Source organism: Ornithorhynchus anatinus, chromosome 5 (genome assembly GCF_004115215.2).
Source record: "Ornithorhynchus anatinus isolate Pmale09 chromosome 5, mOrnAna1.pri.v4, whole genome shotgun sequence".
NCBI classification, from domain to species: Eukaryota; Metazoa; Chordata; class Mammalia; order Monotremata; family Ornithorhynchidae; genus Ornithorhynchus; species Ornithorhynchus anatinus.
In genome coordinates, this window is record NC_041732.1 from 58,279,521 (window position 1) to 58,301,348 (window position 21,828).

At 46.7% G+C, this 21,828-nt stretch overlaps 1 protein-coding gene across 1 annotated transcript in view; it reads right to left on the reverse strand.

Moving 5' to 3' along the window:
• Nucleotides 1-21,828, reverse strand: part of MORN1 (MORN repeat containing 1) — a 239,097-nt gene that overhangs the window by 140,526 nt on the left and 76,743 nt on the right. Inside the window, exons 9-10 of the mRNA XM_029064471.2 lie at nucleotides 15,184-15,307; nucleotides 9,825-9,985 (exon numbers count right to left, since the gene is read on the reverse strand). Coding sequence (XP_028920304.1) covers nucleotides 9,825-9,985; nucleotides 15,184-15,307 — 285 coding nt within the window. The remainder of the gene's footprint in view (nucleotides 1-9,824; nucleotides 9,986-15,183; nucleotides 15,308-21,828) is intronic.

The window sequence follows — 21,828 nt, forward strand, 5'->3', positions numbered from 1 at the left end:
GGAAATTATCTTCCAACTCCGTTGGACTGTGCTCGCTCAAATGCTTGTGCAGTGCTCTGCACACAGTAAATGCTCAATAAATACCACTGATTGATTGATTGACAAATACCAGAACTGCCTGGTCATCATCCCATTTAGGGCTTTGGACTCTGGGTTAATAATGATAACAGTAATAATGATAATGATAACGACGAGCACTGTTCTAAGCGTTGGGTTAGATACGAGCTAATCAGGTTGGACACAGTCCCTGTCCCACATGGGGCTCACAGTCTTTATCTCCATTTGATAGATGAGGTAACTGAGGCGCAGAGAAGTGAAGTGACTTTCCCCAGGTCACAGGGCAGACAAGTGGCAGAACCGGGATTAGAACCCAGATCCCTCTGACTCCCAAGCCCGTGCTCTATCCCCTAGGCCACTCTGCTTCCAGGGATGGTCCTGGTGGGCTGGAAAGACGAAAGGCACGAGCCCCGTGGGGGTGCAGACTCCAGGAACGAATGTCCCTTGCTGTCTGCCAGGCTGATCCAGAGATGCCCTCAGTCTTGTGGTACATTCCCCAACACTCTGTCTGGTGAGATGAAAGCAATTTCACCAGCACAATGGAAATGTTGCGCTTTTGAAACGCTTACAAACGGGCCATGTGATGAGCGAGGCTCGGCCCTGTCTTGAGAAGCCGCGTGGAGAAAATTCCGTTCGCCGGCAAAGCACAATGACTTCATTCTCTTCCCTCCCCGAACCCTCTTCACCCCCCCCAGCAACTCTACAAGGTGGTACATTCAACCTGCAGTTATCAGGGGGAAGCAGCAAGAGAAATGCTGGGGGGTGTGAGCGAAGAGGGGAAGATAAGAGACAAAGGCCCTCCATAACAAGGCCTTTTCCAATTCCCCCAAACTAAACCACTCAAACCGTTCCTACCTGAGGGGAACTGTTTGTGGCAAGGTCCCCATCTTAGGGGCAGAGACCCCTAATGGCAGGACTCCAATCAATCGATTGATCGGTATTTACTGACCTCTTACTGTCCGTCCAGCACTGTACTAAATGCTTGGGGGAGTAACTTTCTCCTTCTAATAATAATTATGATATTTGTTAAGTATGTGCCAGGCACTGTACTAAGCCCTGGGGTGAATATAAGCAAATCGGGTTGGACACAGTCCCTGTCCCCTGTAGGCCTCCCAGTCTCAATCTCCATTTTACAGATGAGGTAACAGGCACAGAGAAGTGAAGTGACTTACCCAAGTTTACAAAGCAGACACGTGGCAGATCTGGGATTAGAACCCATGATCTTCTGACTCCCAGGCCCATGCTCTATCCACTACACAGTGCTGCTTCTCCATTAAACTCTTCTTTCCTCTTTTCCCACTCTCTTCGGCACCTCCCTGACTTGCTCCCTTTATTCATTCCCCACCCCGAGTCCCCCAGCCCCGCAGCACTTACATACGTGTTTGTAATTTTATTTATTTATTTATTTATATGCCTGTTCCCCCCCACATACTGTAAACTCGTGAGCAGGGAATGTGGCTGTTATATTGTTACCTTGTTATATTGTTATATTGTTATACCTTGTTATATTGTTACCCTGTACTCTCCCAAGTCTCCCAAGTGTACTCTCCCAAGTCTCCCAAGTCTCCCAGTGCTCTGCACACAGTAAGTGCTCAATAAATACAATTGATTGGTGACTGTCTGAGAGTACAAATCAACAGAGTTGGTAGACGCAGTCCCTGCCCACAAGGAGACTGGATCCCTCACCTGCTCACCCTCATTTTCAGGGAAGCTGCATGGCCTAGTGGATAGCACACGGGCAGGGGAGTCAGAAGGACCAGGGTTCTAATCCTGGTTCTGCCACTTGTCTGCTGGGTGACCTTGGGCAAGTCATTTTACTTCTCTTTGACTCAGGTAGCTCAGCTATCAAATGGGGATTAAGACTGTGAGCTCCATGTGGGACAGGGACTGGGTCCAACCTGAATATCTTGTATCTACCCTACCGCTTACAACAGTGCTTGACACATAGAAAGTGCTTAATAAATACCATTATTATTATTATTTTTAGGCTGCAGACCATTCTGAATTGCCAGATCTTGAGTGAGTCATCTTTTCTCTGTTTCCTCATCTATAAAATGAATTAAATGCCCCTTTTCACTTCCCATTATACTACAAGTCCCATGTGGGAAAGAATAGAGTGTGACCTGATTATCTTGTATCTACCCCAGTGTCTAGTACAGTGCTTGGCACACAGTAAGCAATGAATGAAAACTATTACTATACCTATTATTATTGTCATTATTTCCCCATGCGGGACAAGCAAAGACACGATGTAGAATATGCAGAGATGGATTACATTTAGTTTGAAAGAGGATCCCCAGGGCAGAATATTGTAGGATTTAACATTTCAGAAGAATGACATTTTGCTTTAAGAATCTGTTTGCTTGAATTGTAATGATTGCAAATCAGTATTCCTAGGCTCTGGTCTTTTTTTTTTTATGGTTTTCGTAGAACGCTCATTATGTGCCAGGCACTGTACTAAGCTCTGGGGCAGATACAAGCTAATCAGGTTGGACACAGTCCCTGTCCTACATGAGGCTCAGACTCTGAATCCCCAGTTCACAGATGAGGTAACTGAGGCACAGAGAAGTGAAGCAACTTGTCCAAGGTCACACACCAGACAAGTGGCCACCTTGATTCTATTTATTGCTATTGTTTTATTGAGATGTACATCCCCTTGATTCTATTTATTGCTATTGTTTTTGTCTGTCCGTCTCCCCCGATTAGACTGTAAGCCCGTCAATGGGCAGGGACTGTCTCTATCTGTTGTCGATTTGTATATTCCAAGCGCTTAGTACAGTGCTCTGCACATAGTAAGCGCTCAATAAATACTATTGAATGAATGAATGAATGGGCGGAACCGAGATTAACGAAGTCCTTCTGATTCCCAGGCTCATGCTCTACCCATTCTAGAGTTTAGATAAGGAGGGGAAGGTGGTTTGCTGCAACTTCTGGAATCGAAACTTCGACTTGACTCCAAAATAGGAAGAAATGGAAAGACCGACATGAGCTGAAATGTGAAATCTAATATTAATTCTCCCCGGGGGGAATTCTCTCCCCTCCACCCCCCGGAAAAGCAAGTGACATTCATTCAACCTTCTTACTCTCGTCCTAATTTCAGATTGGTTCAAGTGTTTAGGGACGGTTCTTCACTCCAGTACTACGACTGCCAAAAACACATCCCAGAAAATCAGCAACATTAAACGCACCAAAGAAACCATCATAGGACGAACCCTGAATGATTGGAACGATACTTTTTAAGAAATCTCTCTGCCATTCAATCTGTGGCTAGCAGAATCACCCTATGCCTCATTCAGTTGGGGAGGAGGAGATGCTGTTTGTTTCGAATCATCTGTATGGTTTCTGCACTCCCGTATTAAGATGCAAATCGTGTATTTACAATGTATCAGGTTATATGGGTGGGTTCAATATTACTGTTCACAATAAACTGCAGTGATTAAACTTTGATTCAACTCCCAAGATTCAGCATTAGGGCTCCCATGAATAATTCCAAGAATAATAGGGTGTTAAAGCAATCCCAGCATGTTTCTATAAGGAGGGCAGGTTCGGTAATTATTGTCTGTTTTAAAGTTAAACCCAGAAGAAACCTAGGCACTGAATAAGGAGAGAGAAAAGGAGAGAAATAGAGAGGAGAAGGAAAGAATGACAAATAAAGAGAGAGATAGGGAGGAAATAGAGAGAAGAGAGAGAGGGAGAAAATGAGAAAGACAAGGACGGGGGTGGGGTGAAGGAAAAAAGAAATAGAGGGGAGAGAGGAAGTGGGAGAGAAATAGAGAAAAGGGGAGAAAGGAGAGGGAAAGTGAGAGGGAGGGAAAAAGGGGGAAAAGGAGGAGTGGTAGAGAGAAAATGGGAAATGGAAAGGGTAATATTGGGAGAGGGAAAGAGAAAGAGAAAAAGAGAGAGGAGAAAGAGGAAGACAAAGACAAATATAGAGAGAGAGGGAGAAAGGAGGGGGGAAGAGGGAGACAAACAGAGAGAAAGAGAGACTCAGAATTTGTTCTAGAAATCCCCCCCCAGGAGTGCTGATGACCCGATCAACCATGAAAATCAAACTAGGAAAGTTGTGTGGCATCACAAGACCCCCCTGGAGCGCAAACATTTTGAAAATGTCTTCTTGGCATATAATAAGGGTACAATTAAGATACTTGCAAACCAATTATTTTCAAAAATGGGTTAATCTCCAGGTGGCCAACACTTGTGAATGAAAGTGCCGAAATGAAGGGAGAAAATGCTTTCCTCTCCCCACCTTATATTAGTTGAAAATGAATTTTAAAGAGCACTCCTGGAGCCTTGTAGGTAGGGGTTGGAAAATGTTAACAAGGTACAATATGTTCCTCAATCTTTCCCAGGACCTAGGACCCAGGGCCTTTTCTACCTTCCAAAAAGCCCCCTCCTCCATGAGGCCTTCCCCGATTAACCACTCCATTGCCCCTACAGTCGTGTCACCCCAAAGCTCCCAAAGCATACCTTGCACAATTAATTACCAATTGATCGAACGACTGACTGATTGCTTTATCCATGAGTTGCTCGGCATTTTGCTTCGGTTGAGCATCTCTTCCCCTTGAAAATTCTTCAAGGACGGGGTCTGCAGCTTAGGTTTCTTCTGTCTGCAAACACCCGTATATTTATGGCTGGTTGTTTGTTCAATAAATTTTCCGCTTCCACTGTATGTAATATTTATAAGTCCATCTCCCCTAATAGAATATAAGCTCCTTAAAGACAGGGAACAACTTGGCGTCAAAGAGAAATTCCTGCCATCGGCTTTAAGGTACTTAATCACCTCACCCCCTCCTACCTATCCTCGCAGTCTCTAGACTGTAAACTCGCTGTGGGCAGGGAACGTGTCTGTTTCTTATTGAACTGTACTCTCCCAAGTGCTTAGTATGGTGCTTTGCGCACAGTAAGCGCTCAATAAATATGATTGAATGATTGAACGAATGATCTCCCACACATTTCGCTTCTCTAACACCAACCTATTTATTGTACCTCAGTCTCATCCCTCTCACCATCGGTGCTTTGCTCACATCCTCCTTCCTGCCTGCAATTCCCTCCCACTTTTTTATGGTATTTGTGTTTATTATGTGCCAAGGCACTGTTCTAAGCACTGAGGTAGATACAATCAATTTGGATTCAGTCCATGTCCCTCATGGGATCACGGTCTTAATCCCTATTTTCTAGATAAGGTAATTGACTTGCCCAAGGTCACAAAGCAGACAAGTGGCAGAGCTGGGATTAATGATGATGATGTTGGAATTTGTTAAGAGCTTACTATGTGCCGAGCACTGTTCTAAGCGCTGGGGTAGATACAGGGTTTTCAGGTCCTACGCGGGCTCAGTCTTAATCCCCATTTTCCAGATGAGGTATGATGATGGTATTTGTTAAGTACTTACTATGTGCCAGGCACTGGTCTAATCTCTGGGGAAGAGTCAAGTTTATCAGGTTGGACACAGTCCCCGTCCCACATGGGGCTCACAGTCTTAGTCCTCAATTTAGATGAGGTAACTGAGACACAGAGGAATTAAAGATCACCCAGCAGACAAGTGGCGGAGCTGGGATTAGAACCCAGGTCCTTCCAATTCCCAAGCCTGTACTCTATCTACTAAACCATGCACTTTATATGTGACAGGCCACCACTGTCCTCATGTGCAAAGCCCTACTAAAATCATATCTCCTCCAGGAAGTCTTCTCTGACTTGCCTCTCATCTCCCCACCTTATTCTCCCTCTCTTCTGAATCACCTAAACATTAAAGTCCACACCGTCTTAATGTTCTGATACTCATTCAACCCTCATCCTCACAGCTCGTGTTCAGATCCTTATACTCTGTTCCTTCTCCAAACTGTAATTTAGTTTAACGACCGTCTCTTCCACTAGACTGTAAGCTCCTTGAAGGTGGGGATTGAGTTTACCAACTCAATAGTAGTCTCCCAAGTGCTTAGTACAGGGCTTTGCACACAGCAAGTGCTCAATAAATATCACCGATTATCTTATGCCCTGTTGTACTTTCTCAGTGCCCCTCTCAGGGTCGCACTTGGGGAGTTTCCATAGTCTACCAGCCTCGGCTATGGGAGGGAGGGTCAAGCAAAGGCATACTCATTCCATTCCTAGCTTGGGCAGTGGCTAGTGAGTGGAAGGTAATCCGCTACAAGTCAAAACTCACCTTTGCTGGTCAGCAGTGGCACGGGAGAGAGTCGAAGGCGGAGACTCGAGTTTACTGCGCGGAAGCTGGCAACGGTAAACCATTTCCGTATTTTGACCAAGAAAACTCTATGGATCCACTAGCAGAACGATTGCAGACGGAGAGTGGGGCGTTCTGGGAGAGATGCGCCTGTGGCGTCGCTATGGGTCGGAAACGACTCGACGGCGTAAGACGAGACAAGACTTTCTCAATGGCTTGATAAAGTGTGATGCAGCCAATGGGTTTTCACTCAGTACTATTACCACTATACAAGCAGAGGTTCACTCATCATCGAAAACAGTACTGATAATAACCACGATGATGACGATGCTCCTGTTGCTGTGGCTGATGACGATGGCTGCCCTAGAGATTCTGGCTGCAAATTTCATTTTTTTTCCTACGGTACCCGTTCAGCACTTATTATGTGCCAAGCACTATTCTATGCCCCACATGGTGCCCACAGTCTTAATCCCCATTTTACAGATGAGGTAACTGAGGTGCAGAGAAGTGAAATGACTTGCCCAAGGTCACACAGCAGATAAGTGGCAGAGTCAGGATCGGAACCCAGATCTTTCTGACTCCCAGGCCTGTGCTCTAGCCATTTGGCCACGCTGCTTCTCCACGCTGCTTTGTCCGACGCCTTAGGTTTCTCCCCAGCTGAAGGGGTAGATTCTCGATGGAAGGAGTCATCGACATTGTAACGATGGTTTTTTTTTATGATAGAAAGATAGATTAATTAAATCTATTACCTGGTCTTTCTCCAGCTCATTTTTGCAAATTAGGTAATGACCCTGATAAAAATGACTCAGAAGGAAGTATTAAAGGTGTATGGTTTATCAGACAAAAGAAATCCCTCTCAGGCTGATCTGAACAGGGTCTAGCATATCGGGGGCACAAATATTTGATCTACAGTGATTCCCATCACTGTAGACAGCCCCACCTTCCATGTCCATAACCTTAGCATTATCCTTGACTCCTTTCTCTCATTCAACCCACATATTCAATCCATCACTAAATCCTGTTGGTTCATCCTTCACAACCACTAAAATCCCCCTTTCCCTCTTCATCCAAACTGCTGCTATATTAATCCTTTGGACATGTTTTGGAAGTGTTTAATTTAAGATGCCAGCGGGACATCCAAGTAGGTGCGCCTTGAGGGCAGAAGGAAATGTGAGATTGCAGGGAAGGAGAAGGATCAGGGCTGGAGATGTGCATTTGGGAATCATCTGCTCAGAGTCATCATAGAGAAGCAGCGTGGCTTAGTGGAAAGAGCCCGGGCTTGGGAGTCAGAAGTCATGGGTTCTAATTCCGGCTCCGCCACTCGTCAGCTATGTAACTTTGGGCAAGTCACTTAACTTCTGTGTTCCTTAGGTACCTCATCTGTAAAATGGGGATTAAAACTGTGAGCCCTACGTGGGACAACCTGATCACCTTGTATCTATCCCGTGTTTAGAACAGTGCATTCCGCTCCTCTGTCGCTCACCTCCTAAAGGTCCCTCATTCTCGCCTGTCCCGCCGTCGACCCCTGGCCCACGTCCTCCTGCTGTCTTGAAACACCTTCCCTCCTCACCTCCGCCAAACTAACTCTCTTCCCCCCTTCAAAGCCCTACTGAGAGCTCACCTCCTCCAGGAGGCCTTCCCACAGTGAGCCCCCCCTTTCCCTCTGTTCCTCCTCCCCTCCCCATTCCCCCCTCCCACCCTCTGCTCTTCCCACTTCCCCTCCCTACAGCACTGTGCATATTTGTATATATTATTTATTACTCTATTTTGTTAATGATGTGTACATATCTATGATTCCATTTATCTTGATGATATCTAGGCCAGACTACTTGTTTTGTTTTGTACTGTTTTGCTTTGCTGTCTGTCTTCCCCGTTTAGACTGTGAGCCTGTTATTGGGCAGGGATTGTCTCCATCTGTTGCCGAATTGTACATTCCAAGTGCTTAGTACAGTGCTGTGCACATAGTAAGTGCTCAGTAAATACAATTGAATGGATGAATGAATGAACAGTGCTTGGCACATAGTAAGTGTCTAACAAATACCATCATTAATATTATTATTATTTGCAAAGAGGTGGTAACTGAAGCCTCTCCACTCTAGACATCACTCCACTGCTCATTCCTCTCTGCATCGAGCCAAAAATCCTCACTTCAAGACAACCAGATTAAAGAGAATCAACCAGCTCTCTTCTCCTAATTTATCCTCTTTCTTCTCCTTTTTCATCCATTCTCTTCTCCCACTATGCCTCAGCTTGCATATTTCATTCATTCATTCATTCAATCGTATTTATTGAGCGCTTACTGTACGCAGAGCACTGTACTAAGCTCTTGGAAAGTACATTCCTCTCAAGTTAATTCCAATTAATCAATCGATTGAATTTATCGAGCATTTACTGTCAAATCCCATGTAAGTTCTAGCTTCCTGTCCAACTGCCCCTGTGGGGTGAAGGAATCTTCCTTCAAGAGTAACGGAGAAGCCTCGGTCCTGAAGTTTTATTCATTCCTGAAGTTTCACTCATTCATCCATTCAATCGTATTTACTGAGCACTTACTGTGTGCAGAGCACTGTACTAAGCATTTGGGAAAGTACAATTCAACAATAAACACAAATTCCTTGTCCACAACGTGCTTACAGTCTGCTGGGGGGAGTCAGAATCTTAATCCCCAATTTTCAGCGGTAACTAAGGCACAAAAGAACCAAAGATGAGGTAACTGAGGCACGGAGAAGTTAAACGACGTACCCAAGGTCACACAGACAAGTGGGAGAGCCAGGATCAGAACCCAAGTCTTCCGATGCCCTGGATCTGTGCGCTTTCCCCTAGGCCCTGCTGCTTCTCTAATGCTCCTCCCTGATCCGGGTAAACGGGATAGGGGATGGCTCTCCCAAGTCTTGATTCTATTTATTGCCATTGTTCTTGTCTGTCTGTCTCCCCCGATTAAACTTTAAGCCCGTCGAAGGGCAGGGACTGTCTCTATCTGTTGCCAATGTGTACTTTCCAAGCGCTTAGTACAGTGCTCTGCACATAGTAAGCGCTCAATAAATACTATTGAATGAAAGTGGCTTGCCCAAGGTCACACAGCAAGCACGTGGTGGAGCTGGGATTTTATTAATGTTGTGTATATATCTATAATTCTATTTATCTATTTTGATGGTTTTGTTTTGTTGTCTGTCTCCCCCTTCCAGACTGTGAGCCTGTTGTTGGATAGGGATTGTCTCTATCCGTTGCCAAACTATACTTCCCAAGCGCTTAGTACAGTGCCCTGCAAACAGTAAATGATCAATAAATATGATTGAATGAATGAATGAATAGGAGTCAGAAGGACCTGGCTCTGCCACTTTTCTGTTCTGTGATATTGGGCAAGTCATTTCACTTCTCTGTGCCTCAGTTGCCTCATCTGTAAAATGGGAATTTAAGACTGTGAGCCCCACGTGGGACAGGGACCGTGTCTAACCCAAGTTGCTTTTATCCACCCTGATGCTCGGCACATTGCCTGGCGCATAGTAAGCACTTACCAAATACCACAATACCTATTGCTTCCGGGTTAAGGGAAAGGATGAGCCTCCGACTAATCCATCTGTTATCGCTACTCACCATCTGCGGGCCCAGGGGCATTGACTTCGCCGCCGTGCGTGGGGTCTGATCCGAATTCCGGCTCGATGCTCCCCTCGGGGATCGGTGATCCCTGGCTGGCTCTTGGTTCCGGGCTCGTGGGTGCGGCATCCATCAAAGGATAGCTAATGCACTCAAATCCGCTGGGGAGAGAGAGGTGGTTGACGTTTTATTTTGCCTGCCGCTCTGACACAAATTAGAATGAGAAGAAGAGCAGCAGAATGTACAGAGAAGGAGATTCATCCCGTAAAGCAAAGTAGTGACCACAGGAGGGGACGGTGAGAGACGGAAATTGAAAACAGGCATATCTTCATGGGCTGCCTGGAACGAACGTGATTCCAAGAGGATGCTTCAGGAGAAGGTTTCATTCTTGCCCCCATAATCTGCTTGCCAAATCTCACGCTTAGCGGGGATTGACTCTGACTGACAGGCCTAAAATTCGTTCAATCCCATGTTTATTTACAATTCCTCTTCTCTTCTTCCAAGTCTTATTGAAGACACATCTCCTCTTAGAGGCCTTCCCTGACTAAGCCCTTCTTTCTTCTTCTCCCACTCCCTTCTGTGTCACCCTGACTTGCTCCCTTTATTCATTCCCCCTCCCTTCCCCACAGCACTCGTGTATATATCTGTCATTTATTTATTTAAATTGATGTCTGTCTCCCCCTCTAGACTGTAAGCTCGTTGGGGGCAGGGAATGTGTCTATTTACTGTTATATTGTACTCTCTCAAGTGCCAAGTATGATGCTCTGCCCACAGTAAGCGCTCAGTAAATATGATTGAATGAATGAGTGAATGAATAAATTACTCCTTCAGTCATATTTGCTGAGCGCTTACTGTGTGCAGAGCACTGTACTAACACTTGGGAGAGGACAATATAACAATAATATGCAACATCTACTATGCAGCCCAGCGCAGGGAAGGTCATGACTTTGTTTAAAGAACACCACTGTGGCTAATTAAGCTTAAACATGCAGAAACAAGCAGCGTGGCCTAGTAGATAAAACAAGAGCCTGGGAGTCAGAAGGATCTGGATTCTAATCCCAGTTCTGCCACTTGTCTGCTATGTGACCTTGGGCAAATCATTTCTCTGTGCCTTAGTTACCTCATCTGTAAAATGGGATTAAAACTATAAGCCCCATGTGGGACATGATCTGTGTCCAACCTGATTACTTTGTATCTACCCCAGAGCTCAGTACAGTGCCTGGCATATAATAAGAGCCTAATGATCACTGTAAAGAAAAATCCCCAAAAAACTTTCTGGCCATGCCGATAACCTAGCAGGCCCACCTGTGACTCCCTCTGCTGACATGTTCCACTTTTCTCTGGCCAAACTCCTCTCCTCTAGGAAGAGCAGGGGCTCGGGGTCACCAGTGGTCATCTGGGGGGTTATCAGGGGTCTCCAGGAGTTGCCCTTCTATGGTTGTGGGACCTTGGGTATGTCACTTCACTTCTCTGGGCCTCAGTTACCTCATCTGTATAATGGGGATTGAGACTGTGAGCCTCATATGGGACAGAGACTGTGTCCAACCTGATATGCTTGTATCCACCCTAGTGCTTAGTACAGTGTTTGGAACATAGTAAGCACTTAGATACCATAATCATAATTATCATTATTAGGTTTGGCAGCACTCTCCTTGGGTGTGAGGTCTAGTTTGAATCCCCAGCCTTTGAAGGACACAGCCCAGTTGACCTCTGTGGGGGGAGCCTTCAAACCCTCAGCGGAAGGCCACCTCATTTAAGGGTGTCGAAGAGGTTGACGATAACAGATTTGCAAGTATTTTTTGGGTTTTTTTAATGGCATTTGTTAAGTGTTTACTTTGTTCCAGGTACTGTTCTAAGCCCTGAGAATGATCCAATACATTTCCCACATGTGGTTTACAGTCTTAATCTAATTCCAGCTCCACCATGTGCTTGCTGTGTGACCTTGGGCAAGCCACTTCCCTTCTCTTGTGCCTTAGTTACCTCTGAAAAATGGGGATTATGATTATGAGTCCCATGGGGGACATGGACTCTATTAGCTTGCATCCATCCCAGCACTTAGTACACTGCTTGGCACATGGTAAGCACTTTACAAATACCACAGTTATTACTATTGTTATAAAAATAATTATTAATAATAATAATCCAAATTTTACAGATGAGGTAACTGAGGCACAGAGAAGCGAAGTGATTTGCCCAAGGTCACAGATCAGACAAGTAGCAGAGCCAGCATTAGAATCCAGGTCCTTCTCTAGGAATGCCCCCCTGCTAAATCCCTCTCCTGGGAATACTGATGAATTTGGCGGAAGAGAAATTAACCCCCCCACCCCCACCCCACCGCCACCCAGAGATCTCTTCTCCATGGTGACCAAGCTCCGGAGCTGCAGAGTGGCTTGCTCGCTCCCCAGACTGCAAGCTTGTTATGGGCAGAGAATGTGCCTGTTTACTGTTCTATCATAATTATAATAATCATACTTATGGTAGTTGTTAAGTGCTTACTATGTGCCAAGCACTCTTCTAAGCAGTGGGGTAGATAAAGGTTAATCAGGTTGGACACAGTCCCTGTCGCACATGAGGCTCATGCTCTAAATCCTCATTTTACAGATGAGGACATGGGAGCACAGAGAAGTGAAGTGACTTGCCCATGATCACACAGCAGACATGTGGTGGAGTTGGGATTAGAACCCAGATCCTTCTGACTCCCAGGCCCATGCTCTATCCACTAAGCCACGCTGCTTTCCTATTGTACTCTCTCATGTGCTTAGGACAGTGCTCTGCACACAGCAAGTGCTCAATAATACGATCGAATGAACGAATGAATGAATCCCAACTAGGCACCTGTGTCCCCTGGCGCTCTCTCTGGGCCCCCGGCTAATGGTTGCCGAGGGTGGCGGGATCTGAGAGGGCACTGCCCGCTGGTGGGAAATCCCACCTCCTCTGGGAGGAATTCCTGGATGGACGTCTCTTCTCCGTGGATCATGTATTTCGGCACATTTCCCTCCTATCTGTACTCTGCTTTGTGGCTCCTTCCTCCATTAGCTACTCTTTCCTCTTAATGCTAACCCATTTGGGGCCCATCTCCCCCATTAGATGGTAAGCACTTTGAAGGCAGGGATTGGATCTTCTACCTCTGTCATTCATTCATTCATTCATTCATAGAGAAGCAGAGTGGCTCAGTGGAAAGAACGCGGGCTTGGGAGTCAGAGGTCATGGGTTCAAATCCCGGCTCAGCCACTTGTCAACTGTGTGATTTTAGGCAAGTCACTTAACTTCTCTGGCCCTCAGTTACCCCATCTGTAAAATGGAGATTAAGACTGTGAGCCCCATGTGGGACAACCTCATCGCCTTGTATCCTCCCCAGCGCTTAGAACAGTGCTTTGCGATTAGTAAGAGCTTTACAAATGCCATTATTATTGCTATTATTATTATTCATTCATTCAATCGTGTTTATTGAGAGCTTACTGTGTGCAGAGCATCATACAAAGCATCATACATGGGAGAGTACGATACAACAATAAACAGACACATTCTCTGCCCACAATGAGCTTACGGTCTAGGGGGGGATAATTAAGGTAATTGTAAAGCGCTTACTATATGTCAGGCACTGTACTAAGCACTGGGGGGAAGACGAGCAAATCGGGTGGGACACAGGCCCTGTGCCATTTTTCATCCATTCAATTCATTCAATCGTATTTATTGAGCGCTTACTGTGTGTAGAGCAGTGTACTAAGCAGTTGGAAAGTACAATTCAGCAACAAAGAGAGACAATCCCTGCCCGCAATGGGCTCACAGTCCTCCCAAGTGCCTAACACCGTGCATACAGTAGAGGTCCAATACAGCTCTCACAACAAAGTAGATCAATCCAACAGTCGATGGTATTTACTGAGCCCTTACTATGTGCAGGGAACTGTACTAAGCGTTGGGATAGTACAATACAACAGAATAAGCAGACACATTTACTGAGCCCTTACTATGTGCAGAGACCTGTACTAAGCGTTGGGATAGTACAATACCACAGAATAAGCAGACACAGTCCCAGCTCCTTACGAACTTGTATTCATTCATTCAAAAGTATTTACTGAGCGTTTACTACATGCAGAGCACTGTACTAAGTGCTTGGAATGTACAATTCGGTGACAGACAGAGACAATCCCTGCCCATCGACGGGCTTACAGTCTAATCGGGGGAGACAGACAAAAACAAAACAACTTAATCACAATAAATAGAATCAAGGGGATGTACACCTCATTAACAAAATGAATAGGGTAGTAAAAATATATACAAATGAGCAATAGGTCATTTGGTGCTTAAACATACCATCCATTGTCGGTATTTATTGGGTGCTTACTGTGTGCAGGGCATTGCGCTAAGCGCCTGGGAGAGTACAATATAACAGAATTGGTAGACATGCTCCCTGACCATGCTAAGCTAACGGACTGATGGATTGATTGGTTGGTTGGGAGGAGGGGACAAGGTCCGGAAATTTCCACAGGTCCCCATTTCTTGGTCGGTGAGGGGGCCTGAGGAGGGGCAGGAGGGGTTTGCAACCCTGGAGGCTGCATTCTCAGGACTCCATCAGCATAACAATAATAATAATAATGGTATTTGTTAAGCGCTTACTATGTGCCAAGCACTGTTCTAAGCGCTGAGGGAGATACAAGATAATCAGGTTGTCCCATGTCGGGCTCACAGCCCATATGCTCCATTTATTCATCCCACCAACCCAGCCCCACGGCACTTATGTACATATCTGTAATTGATTTATTTAGATAATGTCTGTCTCCACCTTCAGACTGGAAGCTCCTTGTGATCAGAAAATGTGTCTGTTTATTGTTTTATTGTACTCCCCCCAAGCACTCAGTATTCTCCCAAGTGCTTAGAGAAGGAGCATGGCATAATGGACAAAGCGTGGGTCTGGGAGTCAGAAGGTCATGGGTTCTAATCCCGGCTCGGCCACTTGCCAGCCGTGTGACCTTGGCAAGGCACTTCACGTCGCAGGTCTCAGTTTCCTCATCTATAAAACAGGGGCTGAGACTGTGAGCCCCACATGGGACGGGGACTGTGTCCAACCCCATTTGCTTGTATCCACCCCAGTGTTCAGTACAGTGCCTGGCACATAGTAAGCATTTGACATATATCACAATTACTATTATCAGTACAGTGCTTTGCACACAGTAAGCGCTCAATAAATACGATTGCCTGACTGACAGATGGAACGGAGAGAGGAGATAACCCTCACTACTTCAGTGTCCAACCTGATTATCCCTTCACCAACCCAGCACTCAGTACAGTGCTTGACACATAGTGAGCGCTTAACAAGTACCATTCTAAAAACCAAAACAAAAACAAATCCCTTACTTACAAGGGTGTCTGCACGAGTTTCTCCTCTTCCCCAGCAATGGGTGCAAGTGGGCTGGTGCTGGAATCAGCTGGATCCCGGGCCTTCCGAATACCAACCCACAGCTCTAAAACCCGGCCGCTCTCACCTTCGCCGAGAGAAAGGGAACAAGACAAGGAGCTTAGAGAAGCAGCGCGACCTAGTAAATAGGGCTTGGGTCTGGGAGTCAGAAGGACCTGGGTTCTAATCCCACTCCACCTTTTGTCTGCTCTGGGACTTTGGGCAAGTGACTTCGCTTCTCTGTGACCCAGTTCCCTCATCTATAAAATGGGGATTAAAGCTGTGTCCCATGTGGGCCAGGGACTGTGTCCAACCTGATTAGTTTGTATCTACCCCAGCGTTCAGAACAATGCCTGGCTCTTAGTAAGCGCTTAACGGATACCATAAAAAACCCCAACAAACTTTACTTCTTTGTGCCTCAGTTCTCTCACTTGCAAAATGGAGATTCACTACCTCAGGAGAAACAGTGTGGCTCAGTGGAAAGAGTGCGGGCTTGGGAGTCAGAGGTAGTGACTAAAACCCACCCTTTTCCTTCCATCCAAACTGCTATCAAATTAGTCCAAGCACTTATCCTCTCCCACCTTGATTACTGTATCAGCCTCCTTGCTGACCTCCCTTCCTCCTGTCTCTCCCCATTTCATTCCGCACTTCATTCTGCTGCCTGGATCATTTTTCTACAAGTTCAGGTCATGCTCCCCACTCCTCAAGAACCTCCAGTAGTTGCCCATCTACCTTCACATCAAACAGAAATGCACTTCTGTTTCTGTTTTAGCGATGTTCCCACCGGAGTATATAATACAACCAGTCGAGTGGTATTTATTGAATTTTTACTGTAAGCAGAGCACTATACTAAGCACTTGGAAGGAGTACGGTACCATAGAGTTGATAAAAATGAGTCCTGCCTTCAAGGAGCTTACTTACATCCTATTGTTGCTATGGTAATACTGCTATTACTACTGATAGTAATAACTATGAAATTTATTAAGTGCTTACTATGTGCCAAAAACTGTTGTAAGCGCTGAAGTAGATGGGGCCCACAGGTTAAGTAGGAGGGTGAACAGGTAATTATTGTAATAATAATAATAATAATGGTATTTGTTAAGCTCTTACTATGTTTCTTTAAAGCATTCAATCACCTTGCGTCCCCCCCACCCCTCGGCCCCCTTCACCTCACTACTCGTCTACTACGACTCGGCCACACTTCGCTCTTCGAATGCCAACCTATTCACTGTAACTCGATCTCATCTATCTCGCCACTGACCTCTCGCTTACATCCTGCCTCTGTCCTGGAACACTCTCCCTCTTCGTATCCAACAGACAGTGACTCTCCCCACCTTCAAAGCTTTATTGAAGGCACAACTCCTCCAAGAGGCCTTCCCTGAATAAGCCCTCTTTTCCTCTTCTCCCACTCTCTTCTGCATCGCCCTGACTTGCTCTTTTCATTCATGCCCCCTCCCAGCTCCATAGCACTTGTGTACGTAGCTGTAATTTAATTTATTTACATTAACATTAATGTCCGTCTCACCCTCTAGATTGTAAACTCTTTGTGGGCAGGGAATGTCTCAGTTTGTTCTTGTACTGTACTCTCCCAAACATCAAGTCCAGTGCTCTGCACACTGTAAGCGTTCAATAAATACGACTGACTGGTTGACTGATGACCGGCAGGAGCTAGAGAGTGTGAGTGGCACCATGTGAATCAATTTCTATACCTAGATTCTCCATAACAAATAATAATAATAATGACGATGATGGTATCTTTTAAGTGCTTACTATGTGCCAAGCACTGTTGTAAATGCTGGGATAGATACAAGGTAATCAGGTTGTCCCACGTTGGGGCTCACAGTTGTAATCCCCATTTCACAGGTGAAACGTGGGCCCAAGGCTTGTCCCGTTTTCTTGATGGGAGACTCAATGAATAAATAATTGTGGTATTTGTTAAGCGCTCGCTAGGTGCCGAGCACCGTCCTAAGTGCTGGTTAGAGCTAAGGTGCTCAGGTTGGACGCAGTCCCCATCCCGCACGGTCTAAGTGGGAGGGACAACAGATATTGAATCCCCATTTTACCAGTGAGGAATCCGAGGCACAGGGAAGTGCGGTGACTTGCCCAGAGTCAAGCGGGCAAGTCAAGAAGGCAGGATTAGAAGCCAGGTCTCCCAGCCCCGTATTTTTTCCATTAGGCCAGGATGCTTCTCCGTCATCACCTGCCATCAGTGACCCTGCAGGGTGGTCCCACAGGTGCTTTGCCCAGTGTATCAGGGGTGAGCGCAGAGTGTCAAACACTCTCCCGATCTCCGGAGAGTTGGCTGTTTTCGGAGGGAAGAAGTCACCGTGGCACCCCAGACTGATACTCCCCGAACGACGACACATTGTGCTTTTATAGTATCATGCTTTCTCCGCGATCTGTCCCAGCGGAAAGCTTCACGATCGATTACTCAGGCTTGCTTTTCTCCACGCCTTAACCCCCGCAGCTTCCTCTCTCCCCGGCATCCCTGGATGTCAGCTCCAGGAGGAAACGTTTCGCCAGGAGGCCGGGAGGGAACGCTTTCCTAGGCCGAGCGCTGATTGTCCACTTCCCCTTTTGTCCAACTGCCTTCCTGTCTCCAGCTGACCCTCGCCCCCGACCTAGGAAGGGTGCAGAGACTCGTGCTGGGGGGTTGGGAGGTGGGGTGTGTGTTTCCGAGCAGGGGCCCTGCACCCTAGCTGGGAGCCCCTGAGGGCCCTGAGGAACCTTGGGAGGCATGGGAGAGTGCGGCCTTCTAGGAACTTGATGGTGAGGACGAATGGTTCACCTGCACAGCTCTCTGTCTCCTTTGCTCTGAGAATAATGAGGATGATTTATGGCTCATGCACTTCCTATGTGCCGAGCACCGTGTGCCGAGGGAAGATACCAAATTAATCACATCCGCGTGGCCTAGTGGTTAGAGCAAGGGCCCGGGATTCGGAGGGACCGCCATTTGTCTGCTGTGTGACTCTGGGCAAGTCACTGGGCCTCAGTTACTTCATCTGTGAAGTAGGGATGGAGATTGTGAGCCCCATGTGGGACACTGAATGATGACAACCAGACTACCTTATACCTACCCCAGTGCTTAGTACAGTGCCTGGTACACAGTAAGCGCTTAGCAAATACCATTAAAAAACACTCTTCAACCCATAGTATTTATTATGTGCTTACTATGTGCAGAGCACTCCAGTAAGCACCTGGGAGGATACATTTCAGCAGAATTGGCAGACACATTCCCTGCCCATAATGAGCTTTCACTCCTGTGGTTATTTCATCCTGTAACTCTCCCAAAAAGCTGAGCAGTAGGAAACGCTGAGCCAGAGAGGCATTCCTGAAGCTGGAGTGAACCCCTTCCAGAAGTATGCTTACTTGGAACTCCCTCCTCCTTCATATCCGACAGACCATCCCTCTGTCTGCCTTCAATAATAATAATTGTTGCACTTGCTAAGCCTTTAATATGGGACACACACGGTTCTAAGCCCTGAGGTGGATCCAAACAAATCTGTTTGGATACAGTCCCTCTCCCAATCTCAATCCCCCTTTTACAGATGAGGTCACTAAGGCACAGAGAAGCAAAGCGACTTGCCCAAGTCGCATACAACAGACAAGTGACAGAGCCAGGTTTAGAAACCAGGACCTGCTGACTCCCCGGACCGTGCTCTATCCATTCCACCATGCTGTTTCTCCTTCAAAGCCTCATTTAAATCGCATCTCTTCCAAGAAGCCTTCTTGGCCTTCATTTCCCTTACTCCCTCTCCCTTCTGCATGACCGTTCCACTTGTACCCTTCCTCCCTTAATCTACCTGTTCCTCTCCTTCCCAGCACTTACGTACATATCTGCAATTTGGGCCGGGAGCGTGTCTACCAATTCTCTTACTCCCAAGTGCTTCATACAGTGCTCTGCACACAATAAGTGCTCCATAAATACGATTGATGATTGACTGATCTGGCCCCGGATCGCCCACAAATGGACACGAGCCCCTAAAGTCTATCAGGTGAATTGTACTTTCAAAGTGCTTAGCACAGTGCTCTGCACACAGTAAGTGCTCAATAAATACAGTTGAATGAAGTGCTTGCACTGTGCAGATAAGCCCACTGACTCTAAGGTTCCAACGTGTATTTGATGGAAAAAAAGATTGTGCGTTAAAACCCCTAAATGAAATTTTCCTCTAATAATAATCACAGTATTTGGTAAGGGCTTACTATGTGTCAAGCACTGTGCTTAATGCTGGGGTCGGAACAAGATCATCAGGTCAGATGCAGTCTCTGTCCTATACAAGGCTCACACTCCCATACAGGATGAACAAGTAAAGAATCCCCATTTTACAGATGAGGAAATTGAGGTGCAGAGAAGTGAAGTCACACAACAGACAAGTGAAGGAGCCGGGATTAGACACAGATCCTTCTGATTCCCGGGCCCAGGCTCTTTCTACTAGATTATGGTACTTTTTAAGTGCTTACTATGTGCCAAGCCCTGTTCTAAGCACTGGGGTAGATAAAAGTTAATCAGGCTGGCCACAGTCCCTGTCCCACATGGAGCTCACAGCAAGAGCACGGGCTTGGAAGTCAGAGGCCAGGGGTTCTAATCCCGGCTCTGCACTTGTCTGCTGTGTGACCTTGGGCAAGTCACTTCACTTCTCGGTGCCTCAGTTACCTCATCTATAAAATGGAGATTAAGACTGTGAGTCCCAAATGGGACAACCTGATTACCCTGTATCTACCCAGTGCTTAGAACAGAGCTTTGCACATAGTAAGTGCTTAACAAATACTATCATTATTATTATTACTACCCCAGCGTTTACAACAGTGCCTTGTACATAGTAAGTGCTTAACAAATGCCATAAATATTACTATTTTTATTATTCCCATTTTCCAGATGAGGTAACTGAGGCCCAGAGAAGTGAAGTGACTTGTCCAATGTCACAAAACAGACATGTGGCAGAACCAGGATAAAAACCAGGTCATTCTGACTTCCAGGCCCGTGCCCTATCCACTAAGCCAAGCTGCTGCATCTCGCAGTTTGGATAAATGGATCGCTCCATGCAACCTTTAAAGAACACTCATTTGTCGGGAAAGGGAGCGTGAGATTTGGGGGTGCCTTTCCCTGCCTCTCACGATGGCAGGGGGAGCCTTGCCTGGGTAGGAGGGAGTGGGAGGGTTGGGTCCCTCCTTCTCTCTCTGGTGACTCCGCTTCTTGGGCCTCCTTTCAGGAGCCCAGCTACACTGGGGAACACCCACCCCAGCTGCCCCCCAAACGCCGAATCCCCATTTACACCGGCTGTTAGTGACTCTCCCCGGCTCCCGCCAACTCGCTCGGGTAAGGAGGGACCGCGGGGAAGTCACCGAGTCCAGCCCTTTGCGTCACGCCACCGTTGATTTAATGATTCTGAAACCACCCCTGACAGATGGATGTCTGGTCTTCTCATGAATTCCCTCCAACGAGGGCAATTAAAGACCGCCTCCGGCCGCGGGAGCCGGGGACGGATGGCTCTTTGGGAGATGCATCTTCTGCTGGCCGATCTGTCTGGCGGCTGGTTCTTCCTGAGCCTGCTGTGTTTCAGGATGCTTGGGATAACGGGGAGGAAAGAAAAATCGCCCCAAGTGGACGTCCTAGAGGGCCGCCTTCCCTCGGCTCAAAGCCGGCCGAAGGCGTCTGGTGCGGGCACCCAGATGGCCGGGAGCCAACCTCCAACCGCAAGAGGACCACAACCCACCCTCAGCTTTCAGTTCTGTGAAGAACTGGGGAAAAATATGCATATCTGTCATTTTTTAAATTTATGTTAATGTCTGTCTCCCTCTCTAGCCTGTAAACTCCTTGTGGGCAAGGAATGTGTCTGTTTATTGTTCTATTGTACTCTCCCAAGCGCTTAGTACAGTGCTGTGCACACAGTAAGCGCTCGATAAATACGACTGAACAAATGAATGAACACTGGAAACATTCCCATTAAAGCTGTTGGACTGCTAGCTATGGGCAGGGAATGTGTCAGCTAACTGTGTTGTATTGTACTCTCCCAAACATTTAGTACGGTGTTCTGCAAATAGTGAGCGCTCCATAAATATCATTGGTTGACTGATTGAGCCGCTGGTGATAACCAGCTGACGTGGGAACTCTGAGTTTCTTTGCCACTTTTTTTATGGTATTTGTTAAACGTTTATTACGTGCTAGGCACTAAGCACTGGGATAGATACACGCTAATCAGGTTGGACACGGTCCATGTCCCATAAGGGGCTCATAACCTTAATCCCCGTTTTACAGATGAGGGAACCGAGGGCCAGACAAGTGAAGCAACCTGCCCGAGGTCACACAGCAGCAAGGAGAGGAGCCAGAATTGGAGCCCAGGTCTTTCTGTCTCCCAGGCCCATGCTCTATCCACTAGGCCACGCTGCTTCCCACTTCCAGGACAACCGATTCCACCAGAATGTGAGTTTGTATTACACAGTGTGGAAAGAACCCGGTAGAGGATTCGAGGGGGATGGTCATTCCCTGCCCCTAGCATGGGGTTGGGTTGCTGGGACCCGAGCCAAACTTTGTCCCTAGCGGATTTGAGGTAGAAGACGTAGCTCTGTGCGGGCCTATGGCTGCTGCACTTCCCATCCTCGGCTGTGCCC